This window comes from Ochotona curzoniae, unplaced genomic scaffold (genome assembly GCF_017591425.1).
Source record: "Ochotona curzoniae isolate NIBS_2020 unplaced genomic scaffold, NIBS_Ocur_1.0 scaffold_2587, whole genome shotgun sequence".
Classification (NCBI taxonomy): Eukaryota; Metazoa; Chordata; class Mammalia; order Lagomorpha; family Ochotonidae; genus Ochotona; species Ochotona curzoniae.
In genome coordinates, this window is record NW_024467096.1 from 19,599,636 (window position 1) to 19,623,810 (window position 24,175).

Consider the following 24,175-nt stretch of genomic DNA (forward strand, 5'->3'; position numbering starts at 1 on the left):
GTCCCAGCTGGGAGACTGACTTAATTCCAGCCTCCTGGCAATTGCAGGCATTTCTGAAGTGAGTCAGATGCGATCTGCCACATAAGTCAATCATTAAAAAATTGATATACCAATAAATTTTACATCTGAAAGCAAATGACTGTTGCTCTAAGAAAATATAGGTAGATCTTAAGAAAACAGTAAAAGTATGTGATGCCCCAATGAAAGTATTTATTATACATAGCTAAGATAAATGACACTACCTACCATCTAACCTTGGAGTTTAGATGTAATCACTAACAAAGGGACTCGATACAAATAATTATATTGAAAGCTGGAAAGTATGTAGGAGCATTTTAAAGTAAAGGTAAATCTCTTGTTCTTCCTGTGTACAAAATCTTGATGACATTAGAATTTGAGTCTGAAATGTTTGCACTTCCTACTCTCAAGGGCAAAGGGGCATAAAGCTACACATGATTCTTTATACTTGAGTACTATCTAAAGTTACTGTGAACACTGAATTAGCATATAATGAATCACTGTTCATAGAGGAAATAGAAGGTTCTTCTGTGTGCATCCGAATGGGCACAGGCTCATGACATGCCGCATCCACTTCCCAACTTGAGGTGACTAGAATTCCATTTTTCTAAAAGGGTGATATAATGCTCACAGGTAATCACAGGTAAACAGAACACTTCCTAAGTTTGCTTTTGCATGTTCAATGTGGACAGGATACCATTTAAGACAGCTGTTACAGCAAAAATGGAAACTGCTTGAAAATAATGCTTAGCAGAGTACATTTGTCTTTTTGGCAACCACCCCTCCCTCACCAGGCTTGCCTTTCAAGTAGGAGAAATCAGTATCGTACTGAAGGCTCTAGATCATACTAACTGGTACATTCATGAGCCACAAAGTGACTTTTCCTTAGAAATACTTTATCTGCAATGACATTCACTAAATCAAGGTACTAAAATTGTGCTGGGCATTTCCCAAGCATCTCAAACAGATGTACATTTTACATATAAACAAAGTTCAATGAAATTGAAGGCTGTTCCTTCTGGGATACAAAGTTCCAGTTAGACATCTATAGGATGATACTTATTAGGTATTCAAAGGGGCTATAATGATGTGGTCCTGGAGAGGCTGGCATAGCAGGTCAGGCTAATCCTACACCTTCAAGTGCAGGAATACCTTATAGGTGCTTCCCCAGCTCTATGCTTCTGACCTGGAATAGCAATGGAAGACTAACAAATCCCTGGAATCTTACACCCATGAGAAACAAATTCAGGTTGTTGGATTTGGATCAGCTCAGCTACAACTGCTATACCCATTTGGAAAACAAACCAGTGCATGGAAAATCTGCTTTTCCGATACACAAGGAGAGATGGGGGTGTGGGGGCTTGCCCAATAGCCTACAGGATGGAGTCCGTTGGCTTGCATATGCCAGGATCCCATACAGGTTCCCCTGTGTATCCTAGCTTTTCCACTTTCCTTCCAGCTCCCTCCTTAAGGCCTGGAAAAGCAGTAGAGGGCAGCACAAAGCCTTGGGACCCTGCAGCTGCATGGGAGACCCAGAAGCTGGCTCCTTTGCTTTGGTTCTGCTCAGCTCTGGCTGTTGAAGCCACCTGGGGAGCATGCCAGCACCTCTTTGTGGATTTGACTTTCCAATAAACAACTGTTTGAGTGTGTGTGTGTGTGTGTGTGTTCCTGGAAGTAGTTTTAAGTAAATCCTAGTATTTTATATATTATATATCTATTGTTTTTATCCAGAGGTAGAACGTTTATATAACCATATTGTGTACATGTCATGTTATTTATATAATAGTATTTAAATGCAGCATTTAAATATAAGAAGTCTAGTTATTCAGACCAATATTACAGAAGACTCAATTCAAGGAGTATGTAAAACTTTGTATGAGAACAGGTAAGCTGGCATCTGTGTATTTAGTTCTGGTTATCTGGGTTTATCTGTCATCATAATTTGTGGTAAATTACAAGTCAGCTAAAAAGAAAATCACTGAAAATTGGGGCAAATTCACTGCATTATACAAAGTAACCCCCTAAACATCCTATGCGACCATGAAAAAAATTTCACACTGGAAATCAATGTACTAAGGAAAATCCTAACTATTTAAAAATAAAATCCCCTCCAGCAAAATGCTTGAAGGATTTTGCAGCTTTACCACTGAAAATTGTTTCAAACATGAAGATGTGTACAGCATCTTTCTCTTGGACAGTGATCTGCAAAAAAAGGATTTGTAACTCAAGATGGAAATAGCAGATAAAAATTGAGTGTGAATGACACAACTCAATTCCAATGAAAATATAAATCAGCTCAAGAATTTCCAACAGTACAAAACTAAATTTGAGATCAATTAAAAAAAAAAAAAACTTTAAAAATACTCCAGTGGTTTATGAGGCACCATTTATCCCAGAAAACTTAAATGACTTAACTTTGCCTTAATCTTGGAGTGCTGTGCACTCCAAAGACAAGTTTTCCCAGAGCCATCTGTTGACCTGATAAGAGGATATATGAAGACTCTCCTAACCTGTTATTTTCGTTTGTTTTTAAAGATTTTATTGGAAACCCAGAAATACAGACAGCAAATATGGAAAGATTTTTGGTTCACTGGTTTACTCCCAAAGTGGCCGCAACGGCTGGATTGCTAAGCTGGTATACAGCCAGGAGTTTCTTTCAGGTCTCCAACATAGGTGCAGGGTCCTAAGGTTTTGGGGCACCCTCAACTGTTTTTCCAGGCCTCAGCAGGGAGATGGACAATAAGTGGAGCAGCCAGAACACAAATCAAAATTGGCACACATATAGGATCCTGCTGCATGCAAAGTGAGGACTTTGCCACTGGGCTATCACCAAGCCCTAACCTGTCAACTTTTATTCCTGTAGAAAGTCCAGTATTAAGGTACTTTTAAAAGATTTATTTCTATTGCAAACTCAGTTATACAGAGGAGGAGTGACAGGAAGATCTTCCATCTGATGATTCATTCCAACTGAGAGCAACAGTTTGTGCTGGGCTGATCCAAAGCCAGGTGCCAGGAACTTCCTCCAGGTCTCCCAAACAGGTGCAGGGTCCCAAGGTTTTAGGCAGTCCTCAATTGCTTTCCCAGGCTACAAGCAGGGAGGGGAAGTGGACTCAACGAGACTAGAACACCTTATGCCACTAGGACATTTGCCGGATCCAGTGTTAAGGTATTTCAAGAATGTATTATTTGCTGCCACCTTAAAGGTTTCAATTCCTTGCAATTTGCTTTACAACCTGAAAACAGCAAGGATGTAAAGATGAACCTCAAATGGCTTCAGCGTAAGCTCCATGGGAGACTTAAGCGTAAATAACTTATCTATAAAGACTATTGGATGGTACTTTTAATGAAATATGGTCTCCAGCCTAGAAAGTTGTAAGAAGCTTTATAATTTTATCCTTTAAGGAATATACAAAAAATACACCAGAAAACAAGCACAATTAGACAAATTCAGGAAGCCATTACTGGTGCTGGTGTAGTACCTTAACAGGCTAATTTTCCACCTGTGAACTCCGGACATCCCATATGGGAGCCAGTATGTGTCTCCACTTTCCTGCTTATGGAAGGAGCCTGCTTCCACAGGGAAGATCTGCTAGAAGCTAGGAGAGCCATTGAGGGAGTAAGTCTAAATCTCTCTGTAACTTCCAAGTTATCAAGTAAGATCAGTAAGTCTTTATATTGTAAAAAGCATTATTATTTATTGTATAGTTTCCTGAGAAAAATCAAAAAGATATTATCCTGGTTTTGTTTGGGCTTCCCCTGGACTGGATTTAGTATAGATGGAAATGGTTGGGATGGATACAACCCAAACTTTTCAACTGAATACTCACCCCATGAGAACATTATGCCATTTATTTGGTGGTTCCCCAACATCTAAATAGAACTAAATTCCAATTATGTGAATACTGCAAAAAAGTTTCAAAATATTTACTAGCTCCACACCCTCTAATTGGATGAAACTGAAATCATAAAAGATACCACAACATTAACTCCCAGTTCTGTACTTACAGTTGACCATTTTTAACCAACAAATGTGGGAATTCTTGTTGTTCAATTTGATTATCCTATTTTCGAATGCACTTTTATTTATTTGAAAGGCAGAGTAGAGAGGGAGAAAATCAGTCTTCACTCTCTCCAAGGCCAAGTCAAAGTTTCCAAGTGGGAGCAAGAGAGGGTCCTGAGCACAAGTACCATTCTTCACTGCTTTCCCAGATGCAGTCCAAGGAACAGGACAGGAAGTATAGCAGAGAGGATGCCCAGCATGCCACACAGGCCATAGCTTAGACCACATGTGCCCCAGTAATGGCCCAATTCCAACCAGCTGTACAGATCAGTTTAAAAACTGACTGGAGCACACTGCAGCTGCTTTCATAGTTCCTGAAAAAAACTTATACTTTCAGACTGACAAATGGATTCTGAGCTAACATTCATCAGAGCATACACCAGGATCCCATGAGCGTCAGTTCTGTGTCCCAGCTGCTCCACTTTCACTTCCCTTTCAGATCCCTGCTGGTGGCCTGGGAAAGCAGTCGAAGATAGGCTTTGGGACTCTGCACTCATATGGAGGAACTGGAAGCTACTCCTACCTCCTGGCCCCAGATCAGCTCAGCTCTGACCATTGAGGCCACTTGGGAATGAATAGTAGAAGAAACATCTTTGTCACTCCTTCATTCTGTAAATCTGACTTTCCCATCAAAATAAATAAATCTATATTTAAAAAATTCCAAATTGGGTCCCGGCACAATAACGTAGTGGGTAAAGTCCTAGCCTTGCATGTGCCAGGATCCCATTTGGGCGCAGGTTCTAATCCCAGTGGCCCCGCTTCCCATCCAGTTCCTTGCTTGTGGCCTAGGAAGGCAGTCGGGGCCAGCCAAAAGCCTTGGGACCCTGCAGCCATATGGGAGACCTGGAAGAGCTCCTGGCTCCTGACTTCAGATTGGCTCAGCTCCAGCCATTGAGGCTGCTTGGGAGTGAACCATCGGACAGAAGATATTCCTGTCTCTCTTCCTCTCTGTATATCTGCCTTTCCAAGAAAAATAAATCTTAAAAAAATGTTCCAAGTGCAGTGTTTGCAAAATTATACATGAAATGCTTATAAAAGCTATATAGGACCCAAACCCTAACATAAAATGAGACTTTATTCTGCCTTTTTTTGAAATCTGCCAAACCCATAAATTCAGCTAAAATCTTTACTTAAGGGTCTAAAAAAAAACCCAGGCATAAATCTTTTTCATTCACAATAAATTGCTATCTGACAAAGAGCATGTATATAATACCTCAAGTTTTACCTTGACCTGTCCTTAGTTTGAAGCTTGTTGTAGGTACAGCATGTGAGAACAGGAACCAGTTTCTTTGAATCTCACATTGTAAATCTATTTTCAAGAACAGTTATTCCCATTAGCTAGCTCTACACTACAGAGATTTTCAAAGCACCAGAATGGCAAACAGATAATAAAATAATAAACAGATACAAAAATAATCTGTAGCTTTAGCAAAGATAGAGCTCTTGCTCCCTGCTCTCATATTTCCCTATTTTTCACTCCTTCTTACCTACAAGTACTATTCTTTAACCTTTTGTAAACATTCCTAGTACATTTTCCACCAATGTTACCAGATGTAACACTACAGAACAATTACAGAATAAACAAAGGAGATGTGTTCAGGAAAAGCCAACTTTATGTCCCTTTCTAAATTGTTACTTCTTGGCTCAGTTTAAGTTCTGTATTTGATTTCTCACAGACACAAGCAGCATTTGATAAGCACATCTGAGAATATCATTTTTGAGCCTTTGTTTTGTGTATACTTTTAAATTCTTCCACAGCAACAGCTCATCTCAATACGACAACAGGCCAAAGTATGGACCCCCTCACTATTTGAGTATGGAAAACACCAGAGACAAATAACCTCTGGAAAGCGGGCTTATGCATGACAATTTAAAAACATTTTTTTAACTCTAGAACAAATGGTTTAATATCAAAACAAGCTAAGCTGTCCATCTCTGAAGCCTCCTCGTACTTCAGGATCTGAACATATGTTTTATCGGGCTACTTCACATAATTTTTTAACTCATATTTTTAAAAGAGTAAAGATATCGGTGGTAATAATTTATAAAATGAAATCTTAGTCACTATTATCATTTATTAATTGATTACTACTATTCTGAATGACTAAAATTTTAAGATAATTTTCTTGCTTTCCCACTTACATAACTAACCTTTATGGAAAATTATTTTAGGGCACTCATTATTCGACATGTAAAAAAATAAAATGACTTCTCATATCTTATAAAGTCACCCAATTACATAATTAAACTGACCAAATAGCCAAAAATGTGCTTTCTAGTTGATTACAAAAACATTCGAGTATTTTAAAATTGAGGATATGAAATTATGTGATTATTTTCACAGAAAAGTGCAGCAACATCATTCACTGTTAAATTCTTAGCTATTCATGAAGGATTATAGAAAGTTCCAGAAGAATGCATTTACGTTCAAAGATAATTTAACTTCTAGAAGTATAGTATGAGACAGGGTCATATGTAAACAGACCTGGTACCCAGAATTAATGTTTAATTTCTGAGTTAAAATGCCTTAACATTTTTATGCACACAGCAAGTTAGCACAAATTATGCACATAAAAAAATCTTTCGTGGATAGCAGTGTCAATTCTTCACTTTTCGTACTTCCAATCGAGCTGCCTGCGAATACCTGGGAAAAGCAGTATTTGGAGCCCTGCAATCCAAATGTGAGACCCAGATGAGGCCTCTGGCTTCATCCTGATCACTGTGGCCATTCAGGAAGTGAACCAGTAAAATGAAGATCCTATCTCTTTGTAACTTTCAAAATACATACATCATCTTAAAAAAAAAAACTTAAGATTATCTCACGTAATGCTTCATTTATACTATGGCCATTTATCACACAACTGTTACTGAAAATTTCATGGTTAAGTCTTTATTTTCATAACTTTCAGTCCCAAAAGATTTGCTTTTTAAATCATTATTCTAAGAACCTTTAAAATTACTTCCTTGAAAAATCAATAGGTACGATTTTTGTATATCCCTTATTTTAAAAACGTTTTGAAATCTAAAATATTTCATGAAAGAAAAATTAAAATGCTTATCTTAGAAAAGTTGCTTGAAATTAGTTTTGCTACTTTTTTCATAACAAAGTATACTATCAGTTCCCTAAGCCGCCAACTTCTTAAAACCTAAATCAAGTGTTGAAATTCAAGTGTATTCATTACAATATGGCTAAATGGCCAGCTGATACTTTTATTGCTACTTATGAGCAAGAATGCTTTTTAAAAGCGGTCAACTGACACTACTCTAGGGTTGTAAGTAGCTAACTACTTTTTCAACAACTGGTGTATAAAGTAGAAAGTTAAAAATCAGCAATGGAAGATCAAATTTTATTTACTACCTGCATACAAAAACATATTGCACATCAAACAACCAAAATCAAAAACCGAAAAACAAAAACAAAACAAAAAAAAAAAAAAAAAGAGGAGGGTTCGGAGGGGAGAGAGGTTCTACTGCGCCTAACATGTAATTTGTACAGATAACTCTTCTGGAAAGTGATCTTTTCAGTAGTTCAGGTTAGGTGTGAATGAACATGACTCATTCAACTTAGTGTCTCTTTTTAAAGTAAAGCTATGTTTGATTTTTAAATACTGTACACTTTAATAAATAAACCAAACAAAGCCTCAATGTAGAACAGTCACTGCCAATATCACCCAGTGTCCCTGCAGATGAGTTTAACAATTGTATTCCAGTGGTCTGCAGATTTTTTCTTCTACATACAGCATTTAAAAATACATTAAAACAGACCAGTTTCCAGACTAAACTAATGAAGATATTACAATTCAGTGCAAAATATTTTAGACTGCATTTCATTCTAAGTTTCCTCAGGTGAAGAAGTGGTTGCATATTATTAAAAATGTAACAAAAGCAGCTAACGCTTTCATAGAGAATATTACCTTAGGGATCCCACCCCACCCACCTCCCCCATCTCTGCCATATGTTGAAAACAAAATAACATTTCCTATAGCCAGCAACTTTTTTTAATGTTACATATACTATTCTCAAGGCACATCTGATGATAGATTTTATAACACAGTAGGTGTCAAAGTATGTTTAACATATGATTTCTTCAGGATCCCTCCCCTTTCTGAATTCCAAATGGAGGAACTGAAAGTGCGATGTAAAGACTGGCGATCCATATTCTATCTTTGGCAAGCTTGTACAAGCACTATTGTAAATGTAATGTAAAAGAACTGTAAACTAGGAACTTCTTCAGTTTATGAAACACCATTCAGGACTGCTGCTTCTTGAGTGTTTTCTTCTTTTAAGGAATTAATCTTTTCTTCTCCTGGAGTACGCTGTAGCTTAGGAATTTCATCGCCAGAAGCACTAGTTGGGCCATTTATTGCCTTTTCTGAAGGACCGTGCTCTTCAATCACATCTTTTGCCTGCCAAAGGGAGACAGCTTTTCAACTTCTTTATATTAAAAAAAATAAAATCTATAGCTGAGGAAGAAAATAACTACATAAACATTAATTCACTTATTTTAAAATTGCAGCTTAAATGTCACAGTAGATCCAAGAATTAAAATGTTTATGAAATTCAAATATCAACATATACCATTCTACTTTTCAATTCCATTATACCTATTAACTTGGCAGTGCTCAAACCACTGAAACCATCAATACTGTTAATAATGTTTTAATGAAACCTATGTTTAAAAAAAAATTGAAAAGCTCGTCATTTTAAAGTGTTAATGCCCAAAGCTAAGCAATGGCTACTCACCTTTTCTGGAAACTCATTATCAAATTTTAAAAGGTCCATCTCCATTATTGCGAATAGGTACACAACCTACTCCTCCCCCAAATTAAGCAACAGGCTCTCTGCACAAAGTTTCTGGATAGACTGAGGTTTATCAATGCTATTTAAAGCTCTAACTGAAAAGTATTTCAGGCTCAAGCATGCATGCTCTGTTACCAGGGGCCAAGAATAAAACTGAATTGTCTTTAATTACTTCTCTACTTGGGGAAACAGATGACCACACAATTAGAATTGGAAAAAAAAAAATCTAAACCATAACAAAAATAAAAAAGAAACCCTACAGGTTAAATTCTCCTTACCATTTCTTTCTTGTTTTTAGCCAAAGTTTCCCTTGGGAGGTTTCTTTGTCTGCTCTGAGACTCAGCTCTAGAAATATAATCTGCAACTGTGACTGTTAAAGATGAGAAAAAAATTACAGGAGTTGAAAAATTTTCTAAAGCTTATTTATGGATAAAGAGTAATTTCACTATTAAATAATGTAATGGTGGGCCACCCAAATTCAGTATTTATTTTCTTAAGCTGGGCACCACCTCCAACCAAAAGCAAATCTTGCAAAAATGTATTTAGCACTAAACAAACTTTTAAACTCTCAGAGATTGAGGAAGTCTGGATTAAAAATCCTCATTCCCAAAACTCCAGCTATTTCTGTGTGGTTAAGAGTAAAAGCCATGGGACAAGTCTGAGGTAGGAAGCCACAACCAAGAACAGGAAAGTATGGATGCAGTGTTCTAGGCTGAAGACAATGCTTGCTACACTGGGGCAAATAACATGTATGTAAAATGTCATTAAAAGGGAGCTCAAATGTTTTCCTTTATTTTTGAAACAAAAAAAAAATTAAGCTTCAATGTGACATTTTGCTTCCTTTTTAACATTTCACACTAGAATCCATTTTGATAAAATAATAAACTACAAGTAAAATAAGAATAAGACCACTACCCATTCTAAAAGTAGACATTGGTAAGGATTGATCCAGGGAGAGAATGAATTCTGTAACCACCCCTACTCCTACACCAACCCCCACTGCTACTTTCCCTATCGAGTGTGCAAGATACACCAGTGCAGAGTAATGGTGAATTTGGGTAAAGGTTAATCCAAACTAACACCACACTGCCAATCGCAGCACAAGTCAGGTCTATTCAATATGTATATATACTGGCCTCACTTTATGCCTTACTTCTTTCAAATTTTGTATAACAAACTGAGTAAGGAAAGCCTGGATGGATGAAAATATAGTATATATTTGAAAACCTGGGTGTAAAATACTTATGCAAGAGCTCAAATTTTAATTTGGAACCACATGGTCCATCTGGTTCAAATTATGCCACAAGGCATCACTTTGATTTCATATCACGCAAAAACAACTTTAACATTTTCCTCATTTTTATCTTAAAGCGTATTGTTGAGTCTAAGACTTCCTTTCTTACTCTGAATAAGAAATTCAACCTGCTCATTTTGAAGCATTTTAATTTTGTTTAAGTTCACTGCTGCCACTAACAGTCTGTAGTACTCAGGGTGGAGATGTTGTAATTCACTTCACTACTACTTCCACCTCATGGTGGAAAAATTATTCCCAACCTTGCATAGTAGCAAAATAAAATTGAACTGTTTTCAGTTTAAGCCTCAGCGACGTCCGGAAAAATCTAAATTACTTGGAAACCGTGCTATATACAAACATGCTAAATTTAAATACATCTTGCAATGTTTTTCAGATGCTTTTGCTGTGCACATACACAGTGTAATATGATTTGATATACACACCAATCAAAAAGGACTTAGTGGAATACTCCCTTCCCAAATATAGGGGAAGACAAGAAACAATTAATTTTAAAAACTTATAGTCATTCTGTATAAAAACTTCTTAAAGTTCAATAAATATTGATACATTTGACAGAAGAATTCAGGCAACCTAAATCTACAATTTGTACTCTAGAATTTTTTATAAGGGTCTGGATTTAATGAACTGCATATATAAATGCACTATAATATTCTAAGGATAGCAAAGAATATGCAATACTTAATTTACAATGAGAACAAGAAGAAATTTTAAGCAAATAAATGATATCATTACTTTAGAGTGCTATTAAGAATAAATTACTGAAAATGCTTCCGTTGAGCAGGGAGTAAAGAGAAGCTAATTTTATGTTCATTTTATCCACCCTACCTTGCTTACCAACTGTAGGGAAACAGGAAACCAGCAAATTTAATGTGGAAAGAACTGCAGAAAACCCAGAGTATAAAAGGAATGAAGGCAGAAAAGGACACAAATTATTGTCAATTATTCCAAAATGCAAATTATGCATTTCAGTTAATACACAGAGAAATTGGTGCCTCTTCTGCAACAAACCCCATTATTTTATGCCTTTTAGGTCTGCTACTTTAGCAATAAACACTTCTCATTAGGTTAACTCATTGTATTCCATTGTGCTATATATGAAAGATAAAAATCTAGCAAGAAATGTTATTTATGATAACTCTGAAATGAGTATTATGCCACTGAAATAGACACAAAACATAATCTTGGAACTTAATGTGTTAATTATTTTATTCAATATTAAGCCCAGGCTGATATCCTGAAATTTCCTATTTATAACTTGAGGCCAAATATTGCATTCGGTGAATACCCATGATGACTACAACTAAAGTGTATTTCTAACACCGAAGGAAAAAAGAGGGAAAAAATTTATGCATGCTAATTTTGGACATGTTTAATTGCTCTTAAAATTCCCACCTACTTTTACAGGAACTTTCAAGCATGGAACCAAATACCTTTGAACTAGCTTTTCTAAATATTCTTACAACCACCAATGTTAAAATGCTAAAGATGCTAGAATTTACATCCTTAATTTGGGAAAAATGTATGAATGAATTTATTATGGAAATAATGCAAAAATTGATTAGTTTGAAAGGGGTTTATTTCTGGTGCACACACATTTCTTCACTGTGAATAGACGTGATACTCTACAAACAGGAAATGAAATTATATTTAAAATAACAAACACCAATAAGCAAGTCTTTGAAATTATTCTAAACTATGACATAAAATGACATTCTAAAATTAAATATCATAAGTTGAATAGTTAGTAGGTGAAAGAAAAAAGGCAACACACTACAATACAACAAAAATACAACATGCACCCCTCTTAAGACAAAAATATATTTTCTCTTTTATAGTTTTTGCTTCTTTGCTTCAACACTGGGTATTACAAATCCCACAAAAATGAGGTGCTGAATCCAGATATAGTAAGCAGGCACCATGCAAAAGCTGCCCAGTTTTTGCCAATCAACCTCAATGACACAATTTACAACACAGCCCCTGGGATGGCAGGCCTCATCTCAAGAATCTGCCAAGTGAACAAAATAATAATGGTCTTCTCAACAGTATTTCCATGTAAAACATTTAGACACATTAGATCAATCGAACAGGTTACTAAAATATCTACAGTATGAAGGAAGAATGCACTTTAAAAATAGTAGTCTTATTAGTTGAACAATGCAATGCAAGTTTTCAATGTATATGCACAGGTGTAAACATAAGTATACTATAATTAGAATGCAGACACATGACATTTTTTTCATGCTTGACTTTAAGTTGTCAGCAAGTCCACTCCAGTTACCTGGCTGTCTATCTTCTGCCTGACCCCTGAAACGACGCCTGCGGCTACGATTGCGTCGCTGGGGTTTTTTTTCACTATCATCTGCAATTGCAAAGTTTACCATGAACTATTCTGACAAAATAAACACACAAACAAGAAAATTTCTTCCTTTCAAATATCGCAAAGAAAGTTGTATTTATATACCAAAGAAAACATTGCTTATTAAGATACACAATTTTGTAGCTTTAAGCATTTATAATAAATTGTAACTATCATTTGAAATTGACAGTTTTACCTCAAAGTGAAGTCTCATACTTAATTTAAATCCTTCAAGAATAAAGCTTTCCTTAATGGACTAATTTTACCCCAAGCAGTAATGTCAAAATTAATGTTCACTCTTAATACATGTGTATGTATATACATATTATATATATTATACACACACTTGTATGCAAGTATTTTCATTAATGTCATATGAAAGTAATTTGAAAGAGGCAAAGTGAAAACTCAAATTTTATTCTGAGAACTAAGTACTGTGTGCAGTAGGGATATTTGTGCTTAATTAATGGTATCAAGGGGTACTTTAAAAAACACCACTTCAAATATTATAACAGTAATCTGACATTTGAGACACACATTTGAGACAGACAAAAGCTATCTACCTTCTTTAAACACTACAAAATTTACCAACTGCATACTTCTTAGGAAAATGCTTTATACATGAACAAAATCCTTATGTATTTTTCCCTAAATGCTTACATACCTAGCCCATTTTCATTAACTGAAGCTGTATCAGATTCAGTCATTCCATCCATCAGAACAGCATCTTCATCAGTCCTTCGTCTACGAGACCGCCTACGACGGTTAGTACTGTGATGAGATTCGCTGGCATCAGTGTCTGCAGTCTGATCTGATTCTGTATTATCAAGTAAGCTGTATGGATTGCTGTCTGGATCTTTGAGCACTATATTCATGTCAGAGGCAAGAAATATTTGTTTAAGAGGGCTGAAGTCATGAAAGCTTTGATTTAAATTGAATTCTATTAATAAATGGTAAATAAACTCCAACTTTCCCCGATAAAAATATACTGCCATCAAAATTTTCTGTATCACTATTTCATCTAGAAAACAGATTAAATATGAAAAATTTTACATGGTGATGATGAATTACCAAGCAGAATATGAACAGACACCTACATTCCAAAACATTTGCTCTGACATGTTGTAAAAACATACAGTTGTTTCTCTGACTTCGTGGGTTCTGCAGATTCAACCAACGCTGAGCATGTACAGATCCTGTTGCCTTCAATGCACGATACATTTCACTTATTCAGCGTGTACATTGGATGGGTACTAAACTGCATTGAGTACATCTAGAATATGGTCTCAGCTTGAGGGCACTATGCCCCTGAAGCCAATTCCCTATAGATTCTGAAGGACAAATGTATATGGAATAGTGTTTTATGCTATTTCTGACAGTCATGTTTCAAGGTAATCCTACACATAACCTAGAGAAATAAAAGGAAATAAATATTCAACTAATGTGAATTATTTCAAAGACCTTTTACCCTCTTTACTGACTCTTACAGGACTGCTGCTTCATACCAATATTATTAATCATGTCCAAATAATACCCAACACCTGCACTCTGTGACATAACGGAAATCTGTAACATCAAAACAACTCGTCATAAACCAGCAAACTGAAGTAACTTTGAAATTCTAATTTTGATTATGAAAACAAATGTCAAAATGAAAGTTGGCTAGTACTCCATCTCAAAAAAAAAAAAAAAAGAAAAAAGAAGAGTGAAGGTAGGGCAGGATGAGGTGAAGGTGCAAAAGAAGTTTTAAGACAGAATTTTTAAGAAAAAGACCCATCTTACCTAAGTGCATTTATTGCCTCCAACAATCAAATTATAGAAGAAATTCACCTAAATCACAATTTTTTCCTTTCTAAGTTTCCTTTGGTACAGCTAGCAAGCTAGCATCTTTGCAAAACACACTAATCATATCCATTAATAATGAATACTAATTAAGTTACATTTATTTTACAATTAGCATACTACAATTTTATAAACCTCACTAACAACGCAAACAGTTCTAAAATATAAAAACTATTTCCACAGCCTATAAACTAAACTTTGGACTCAAAGAATTATTATTGTGGAACTTGAGAATGCCTAAAATATAAAAGCTCACCTAAATTTTATGCTGATTTGTATTAATTTTTCTAAAAAGAAAAGCACACTTGGCATATACTAAATTACATGTATCCTGTATAATGCTTAAATAATACATAAACTATACTGAATATAACATTGTTTCAAGAAAAAACTGACAAAGGGGTATGATAAATTTGTATATTTGATATTAGCCACTCCATATATCCCTGCCAAATTTCTCACCCCCCAACCATCAAGCTAAGAACATTCTGACAACACTTATAATATTGCCTAAAATATTAAAAATATTCAAAAAGAAAGTTCCTTCTGTAACTCAAACCATTTGTCATCCAAACACTCTTCTCGACCATTCAATTCCTTACAATAAAAAGGTGTTGAAAAGCTGACTCCGCCATTTTTCCCTATTTACACATGTAGTACATAGTACAGCAAAGAACGCTAAATTCACTAAATTTTCAATTTTATGTATAGAAATATACACATTTAGATTTCTCTGTGTTTTAGGATTCTTTGTGAATGAATGACTGGGGAATAAAAATACATAACTCTTCTGAGTTCAAGAGAAAACAGAAACAAAAATTTTGTATATTACACAACACTTCCCCAACTGAAGGAATAAACACCTGACCCTCAAGACAACCAGGTAAACTGAAGCTCTGAGCTGAATATTCTAAGTGCACCTTCACTGAAAAACACTCCAGTTTTTCCTTACACAGAGAGCTTTATAGTATGGTCCACTGTTTTCAATAGGACAGTGAATGGAAAGAGAAATTTCCAAGAATGGGTGGCTCTGGGAAATGAATTAACTTTTGTAAGGTTATAGTGTTTACAAGGCATGGATGCTGACATAGTATATAAAAGACTACCAGAACTGATGGAGGATTTGCCACCACGTGGTCCACCACGACCTCGACCCCCTGAAACACTTCTGCCTCTTCCTCCTGGGCGTCTCCTGCTGTCACGCTGATGTCGGTTCTCTCGATCATCCTCCCCTGCCAATGACCAATCACTCAGCTCGTCTTTACGTTCAGATTCTGTTTCAGAGGGGTTAGACAGCTCAGAATTTGTACCTTGGGAAAGAAGAGACATAAGCAAATGATACTCATACCTTTTTTAAGTTTCAAATTTTAAATTATTTTCTGCAAATTATTCTTTTAATTACCATTACTGACTGGTTGCTTCTCTGAAGAATAAATAAAAAATTAAGTTCACAAAAATGAAATGTATTAACCTAAAATTTCACTTATCTATTGCCAGGGAAGGTTAAAATTTTTCTGATATACAGGAACCAATAGCAGAACAATTGTAGAAAACACACAGCACATTCAATTTAAGTTATTAAAATTCACATAATGTAGAAAGATTATTAGTCATTTTCTTCACAATTCTAGGTTTATAACAATCTAAATTTGTAATAAAATGCAGTCACTACCCAAATATTGAAAAAAAATTCATCCTTAAAAAAAACCAACTGGAGTGGCAAGATTGACAGCGATTCATAACTGTGGCAATACCAAAACCACTTGGGCAAGAACCTCAGAGCATGCCCTACATCCGGGACCTGGGATGGGTGGGAAACTGGATGGGCCTTCTCTCTTAAACCCCCCTTTAAACATGAAGGTAACAATATGGAAAACATACTAGTATTATCCACTTTCCTGTAGCCCTTGAACCTTCTTACCCTAATTAACTATGTAAAGAATGTCAAAATAAATCTTATTTAAAAAAAAAAAACCAATTAACTTACTCATACGGTAATCCTACAATGACTTCTCCGAATTTAAAATGTATGTTTTTCCCCCACATTTTGACATTCCCCAATCAGTACTTTTCTAATTGATGGTGTTATAAACTGGACGGTTTCATATTTTCCTACTGTCTCAAATTAGAAAAACGTAACATCTGAAATTATTGAACTAATTTTAAAAAGTGTCGAAACGATCAAGTATTATCTGACAATAGGATCAAAGCTATAACCAGTGAAAGTGAGCAACATGTGCAAGTTTACAGAGCATTTCTAATATTCCAACAATTTGAGACTTTTTGAAAACCTAGCCACTGCAAAGATTTCCTCATCGTTAGTGTCTAGCTGTCAGATACACATGACTCAATCACGCTCATAACCTTCCCATTCTGTCTAGGAGGCCACTTTCCTCTTATCTATACATCTCTCTCCTTCAGAATTCAAATAAAGCAAACTGGAACTAGACTTCTCCCCTTCTCTTTTGCTCTTAAAAAGCTCTGTGTTTCTACTATAGTGTTACAGGTTTTCTACTCTTTTAAGTTAACTGAAAACTGGTCTACAATAAAGGTAGAAAAAAATCATCTTTAGTCAGCAAAGTGTTAATTTGCTCTTATATGAATATACTGTAAAATTAAAGTTCACTTGAATAAACTCACAAATAAGAGTGATTTCACACAAAGCCTTTTTGTTTAAACCCCAGTTATTTAACAATAAGTGTGCTCTTATTGTTATATTGTACAAAGTTTTAAGTAACTGAAGAGGTACATAAACTTTCATTCATCTGTACAAATAACCGCAATACATTCATTTTAACCTGTAGGATTAAATCAGTAAGATTTAATCTGTAACTAAAGGGGAATCTCCAATTAGTCAGGAAAATGAAATTTAAAGTTTTTTTCGGTGCAAAAATCTTAAATCCTTGAAGTTTTTCGTAACATACATTTCCCATGAACTTTCCAAGAGAATGAAATTAGCTAGTCTATTACATAAGTGATTTAGATACTAAATTAGGAGCATATTTTGGAAACTATTTCAAATTTCTTTTCCACTACTCAGTTTCAAGTGTTTCAGGAATTAAAAATCATGAATGGAGTCAATGAATTTTAACTTTCTCCAGGCGGAAAAAATTTTTATTAATTATATTAACAGTATGAAAAAGTCTGAAATATGTAAAAATGTTTTAAAGTATTTACAAACCTGTAGCCAGCATGAAACATAAAAATTTGAAGGTAAAAGAAAACTCTTACTTTTTAGGCCTTCCAATATAATGTAACAAGCATGAAATTCTATATAACCTAAATCTAAAACTCAAGATACATAAAGGAAGCATCAAACCTAACATTTTAAGTAGGTAAGACAGACAGATGAGAGACCCAAACCAAAAACAGCAGTGAGCTTCTGCCACAAGGCACACCTGACCCCTGCATCTTGTGCCAGAGCGCCTCTGCCTTTCAGACAGCTTCCTGGGAATGCACATTCTGGGAGGCCTGCTGATTCAAGTTCTCAGTTCCCCAGCCCCGATGTGGGAATGCCAATACATGAGAGATCTCACTGTCTACCTGGCTGCAGCATGACCCAGCCTTGACTATTGCACACATATGGGGAGTGGACTGAATAATAAATGAAGTGGACAGAAGACATCTGTCACTCTTTTAAATAAGTAAGCTTAATAATAAATAATAATAAATAATAAATAATAAATAAACTGTAAAAATAATACACAGAGGCAGTGCCATGGCTTAGCACATTAAGTCTCCAGTTAGAGCCAGCAATTTGCAACTACCAGTGTGTGCATAGGCTGACTTGGGTGACAGACTGCCGGATCCTGTATTGGCAAACACAAGAATCAAGTCTGGGATCACATCAGATGAGGTTTCTTTGGGAATCTCCCCAAATGAAACACTGGACTCAGAACCCTAACCATGGAGAGAATTGCAAGTTCCATGGGCTGACCGTGGAGTGCCTCCTCAGTGGCTTAGATGGAGCAGTGGACACGCCTATCCAAATGCACATGGAAGCTATGGCAGTACATTGGAGCCTCCAGAGGACATCTGGTAGCATGGCAGAGGATGGAGGACAGAAAAAACTGATCAACTATCGCAGCCAATCATTGGCAGTGAAGATCTGGGCAGACTGAAACACTATAACAGCCAGCGGATTCGGGAGGGATCATTGTGATTAAAGGGGCGGGACTACCAGCAATTCAGGACTGTTGAACTATCAAAAACTCTTGAGAAATTCATGGTGTTGTAAATTTCTATTTTTTTCCTGTTGTTATTTTTGCTATTCTGGCTTTTCATTTAAGAGGGATGTGTGGTGACTGTGTAATGGAGACGATCATGTCCAGATGTGAGGATGCAGTGCATTGTCTATCTCTACTTCCAGATCAAAGATGGACTCCCAATGAAACTATTAGCTGTATCTTGACAATAGGATACTGGACTCTCTGCCACTGTCCATGCCACAATGATGAACATGTGACTGTTTATGAAGAAGTATGCTATAGTAAAAATATAGGGGAATTTGGTGGGGGGTAGGGTGGTGGTGGCAGGGGAAACCCCAGGGCCTATGGAACTGTTTCATAGAAGGATGATAAGTTAAAAAAAGTTAAAAATATGTGTGTGTGTGTGTGTGTATGCACATATACATAAAACTACTTTTTAAAAAAACGCCTCCAGTTAAGAGTCCCTACAGCTACACTTCCAGTACCAGTTCCCTGCTAATGTCTGCTAATGTCCTCGGAAAGCAATAAAGGATGACCAATGCTGGGCCCCTGCACCTATATGGGAAACCTGTAAGAAACTTCTAACTTCTGGTTTCAGAACAGAAACTTTAGAACTTTATGGCCATTTTGATTTGTTTTTTTTTTTATTATTTTTTTTCATTGGAAAGGCGGATATACAGAGAGGAGAGACAGAGAGGAAGATCTTCCGTCCGATGATTCACTCCCCAAGTGAGCGCAACGGGCCGATGCTATGCCGATCCGAAGCCAGGAGCCTCTTCCGGGTCTCCCACGCGGGTGCAGGTTCCCAAAGCTTTGGGCTGTCCTCGACTGCTTTCCCAGGCCACAAGCAGGGAGCTGGAAGGGAAGCGGGGCTGCCGGGATTAGAACCGGCGCCCATATGGGATCCCGGGCGTGCAAGGCGAGGACCTTTAACCACTTGCGCCACCGCGCCGGGCCCTATGGCCATTTTGGAAGTGAACCACCAAATGAAAGATCTGTCTCTCCTTTCTCTGTTAACTCTGCCTTTGAAACAAAAAATGGGGGAAATGAGGTAGCTAAAAGCCTAACAGCTAAGTTACTCGTTGTGACATGACATCCGACAAGACAATCCTTGTTAGACTGAGGGTCTCAGTTGGACATCCAGCGCTTACTCCCAAGGCTCCTGCTAATGGAGATGCTAAGAAGCAGCCATAAAGTTATCAGCTAAAGCAGTTGTTCTTCTTGCCACTGTGTGAGACATAGACTGAGCTCCCAACTTCAGCCCCCATATACCACTGACATTGGGAAACTGTGGATGGAAACATTAGCTCCCAATATTGAAAACTTAAAGCTTTAAAACATCACCCAATGAGTATAAGGCACATACCAACTACAAACGCTACACGAGTACATCTTTCCTACAGAAATACCATGTATAATTAACTAAAAATTCTTCCGGTAAAAGGTAAACAAAAACATCCACAATCAAATTGAGCTAGTATTATGTTCTTTTAATTTCTCAAATTTAACAACTGCTTTACAAATGCAATACTACTAGTTTACCAAGATTCATTGGTCATCCACAGAACAATTTATGAAACGTTTAGCTACCTAGATGTTTCTCTAACACAAGTATTTTTCCCAAAGTGACTGATGTTTCATCAAAAGGCATAATTCAGGTAACACCATCATCTGCATATGGGATGCCAGTTTGAGTCTCAGCTGCTTTTTCTTTTCAATCCAGTTCCTGCTAATGGGCTTAGGGAAGAACTGCTAGTGTCTGAGCCCTGGCACCAGCACAGGAGACCCAGATTAAATTCCTGCTTCAGTCTGGTCTGACCTTGGCCACTGCAACCACGTGTGCAATGAACCAACAGATTGACACAGTGATTCTGTCTCTCCCTCTAACCTCAGCTTAAGAAAGTGTAAGTGAATGTTTTTTTTTTTAAAAAGTGTAACTTCAACTCACATCAAGGGCAAGAAAAGTCTTCAATCAAGCTCAACAGTCACAAATTTGATTACGTATGCTAATAATTCACTGTTCAAAACTTGGTCAGAATATATTTAATATCCACTCATTAAGGTTGCCTTTTGTACTAAATGTGATTTCAGGAACACAGTAATCCTTGAAAATTCTCAGACCTTCATATGTTGAAAAGTTTGACAATGAAATTTCACTTTTCAGGTCTCAAAAGTTGAATTAAAGGTTAAACGTTAAAAAGCTGAAGAGCTAAAAGCAAAGCAACATTAATAAGAATGTAAGGAAATAAATTTTATTCATCCAACCCTATCATCAAAGATAAAATGTTTAATATAACTCTGGCATCATTGGATGATTCCTCAATTAAACATGAAATCTGGAATGCTCACACTGGAAATTTGTACTCATTTCTGATTTTCTCAAATGCCTTTAATTTCAGAAAAGGTGACTAGAACATTTTCCAAAGCCCGTATGAATACAAGGAAGTAGCAAAGACAGTCTATAAAAGAGGGGGAAAAAAAAAAGACAAGAAAATGATAAAGGAGATAAAAAAAATCCAGGTCACTGCTAAGATTCAGGTTCAAACGCTGAAAATTAAAGCCTGCCAAAGGTGAATATGTGAGAATTTAGGATTACAGAATGGCTGACTACCCCCACTCCATTGGCCCTTTTATACTGTAAGGCTCCATGCTCACAGCAAAATATCTGAGAGCAAAATGTTATTCAGCCTTGACATCTAAAGATTTCCTTTTAGTGAAATGCTGTTATTAAAACACAGATTCCATGTGATGTTAATATATCTAAATCTGCCTACAAACAATCTTGGCATAGTGATATAAACCCTTTACTTTTTTGGGGGGTGAGGAGGACAAACAAAAGATGGTATCTAGCAATATCACTGCCACTACTATAGGTTGTACTTATAACGTACAGGATTCTAGCAGGGTCACGCTAAGCATTTCAAATAAACGTAATTATGAATGGTCAACTCACATATTCCATTTCATTATAAAACTGCTTTCAAATTAAATGCTTTTTACTCATTTAATGCAACGTTGTCACTACCACTAACAATTGTAATTAAAAAATGCACTGTATCTTCAAAGCGCAAATACAGTCATTTAACTAATAAATAAAATATACTACAATACCTAAATCAGAATTTTTATTACTGGTACCAAAAAAGGGTTTTTTACCATAACCGGAGGTGTAATTAGGGCCCCGACGACCTCTGCCTCTTCCACTATAAGACCTAGAACCTTGTACAGAAGAGACGGTACTTTCATCAGTGGTGTATCCTTTCTCTTTTTCAGGCCCTCTGCTGGAAGAAGGTCTGAAACCCATACCAATCTGACGTAGCTGTTCATCAATCTGTAGGCGTTCCATTCTTAACTGCTCTACTTCCTATAAACAATACAAAAATGGGTGAGTCTTCTTAAAGCTATACTTCTTAAAAAAGAAAGAGGTTGTGATCTTGGTTTAACGATTTTGTAAGAAAACTTACATTTAATTCAATTACTATTTACTGAATACATCAGACTATGCCTAAAAATGCACCAACAAGAATCTGATAACATAAAAGATACAGATTCCTCCTTCAAGCAGACACATTAACAATATTAAGACAAATCTATCACGTAGCTAGCAATGGGGCCAGCACCATGGTGCAGTGTGCTAATCCTCCACCTGCTTCATTGGCATTCTATATGGTACCAGCTCCCCATATGATGCCAATTTGTATTCCAGTTGTTTCACTTTCAATCAAGATTCTTAGCGACATGGGAAAGCAGCAAAAGATGGCCCTTGGGACCCTGCAATTGCATGGGAGAAGCTCCAGGCTGCTGGCTTCTGATCAGCTCAGGTCCAACCCCTGCCAGCTTTGGGAAGCTCTGGCTTTCCGTCTCTTTACAACTCTGGCTTTCAAATAAAAATAAATCATAGGGCATGGCACGTAGCATAGTGGCTAAAGTCCTCGCCATGGATGCTTCATAATCCCATATGGGTGCCAGTTCATATCCCGGGCATTCACTTTCCATCCAGCTCCCTGCTTGTGGCCTGGGAAATCAGTTGAAGGATGGTCCAAAGCCTTGAGACCTTGCACCCATGTAGGAGACCTCGGAGAAGTTCCTGACTCCTGGCTTCAAATTGGCTTAGCTCCAGCCTTTGCGAACGCTTGGGGAGCAAATCAGTGGATGGAAGATCTTTCTCTCTCCTCCTCTCTGTATAGCTGACTTCCCCAAAGAAATAAATAAATCTCAAAAACATAAAGCTAGTAATTATGTAACATTACCAGTTTTTTTTATCTTCGAAGAGTTAAACCCTTATAAATAAGGGATTGAGATAAGATTTAACAGCATGGAAGAGCTTTATGCAGGATGTGAAAACAAACCTTCAAGAGAAAGCTCTTGTGGAATAGGAGGTGGGATACCATAACAGTACTGACTTTGAGGACAGCTTTCATTAAAAAGGAAAAAAAAAAGGACAAGACATTTCAAGGGATTCTTTCAAACTATTAGCTCTGCAATAAAATAAACAGGGAATAAAATATTGAAGACAAAATAATTGAGGATATGACCATACTTTTAAAAGTATAAAACCAATGTTATTAATCATTCAGGGGACATGTCCTTTCCTAAAATCTTTTTTGTTTAGATACCAACATAAATCAATTATTTTGTAAAAAATGTTAAGAATTATCTAATAATATCAATACGGTTAGTATACCTACTTCAAATAACAGCAACATTAGCAAGTAACACACAAATTCAATCAGTTCTGTACCCCGGTTACACATGCAGTACAGAAGTGAAAACAGATGGTTCTAACATATAACATACATACAGACAAAGAGAATGGTAAAATTATATGAATACCAGAAGTGATCACTTCTTAAACAAAAAAAGAAATATAAAATCAAAGGAAAGGAGAACCATATAAAAGCAAAAGACAAAAACCCTTGAAGAGTTGAAATTTACTACAAAAGTGTTTTACAAACAGAAAAAATAGCAACAATTACGAAATGTAATACAAACAATATACATACCTTTAGATATGCAATATGATACTCTAAAAGAACCTGCACATTTCCGATGCTTTCTTTAGTGCCAACAAATACAAATGGAACCATTCCCTGCAAGAAAATACAATACCCTTGGTATGTAATATTTTAACAACCTCTAGTCTGGATTTGACAATATCAATGCATCACTTGGAAAAACTGTTATAAGTTACACAGCAATTTACATCTATTGACTTCAAATTTAAAAAGAAATTGCCAAAATGAATAATCTGAAAGTCAAAATTCCAGTAATTTTATTTGCTGTAATTCAGAATTTTATAATGAACTAGGGGAAAAAAGTTAAAAACTAAAAAATTTGATTTGTAATTGAATTTAATTTTTTAGTTTTGTAACCCAATTTGAAAATGAAGCATTTCATTCCAAGTTAGCCAAGAATTTCCAGAAAGATCCTTCAACTTGGGAGGGTACAGTTTTATATTATAAAGCAGTCAAAGTACCCTATGATATTTGATCACATTTACTACCGGCAACGCTTCACCATCAGTAAGAAGTGTCCCTCAAAATGCTTATGTCTACAAACAGGAAACAAAAGTACTA

General features: G+C 36.2%; 1 protein-coding gene across 8 annotated transcripts in view; it reads right to left on the minus strand.

Annotated features, from left to right (window-relative positions):
- Window positions 1–7,411: 7,411 nt before the first annotated feature.
- Window positions 7,412–24,175, minus strand: part of FXR1 (FMR1 autosomal homolog 1) — a 70,884-nt gene continuing 54,120 nt past the window's right edge. For 2 of the 8 annotated variants that reach the window (XM_041002991.1, XM_041002990.1), the window contains 6 exons: window positions 23,603–23,689; window positions 21,906–21,963; window positions 21,756–21,818; window positions 15,498–15,701; window positions 13,214–13,414; window positions 7,412–8,484 (listed from right to left, as the gene is read on the minus strand). In XM_041002991.1, coding sequence (XP_040858925.1) covers window positions 8,468–8,484; window positions 13,214–13,414; window positions 15,498–15,701; window positions 21,756–21,818; window positions 21,906–21,963; window positions 23,603–23,689 — 630 coding nt within the window. In that variant the 3' untranslated portion in view covers window positions 7,412–8,467. Of the gene's footprint in view, window positions 8,485–9,156; window positions 9,249–12,471; window positions 12,553–13,213; window positions 13,415–15,497; window positions 15,702–21,755; window positions 21,964–23,602; window positions 23,690–24,175 lie in introns of all 8 variants that reach the window. The other 6 variants (XM_041002986.1, XM_041002987.1, XM_041002984.1 and 3 more) reach the window with 6 other exon arrangements.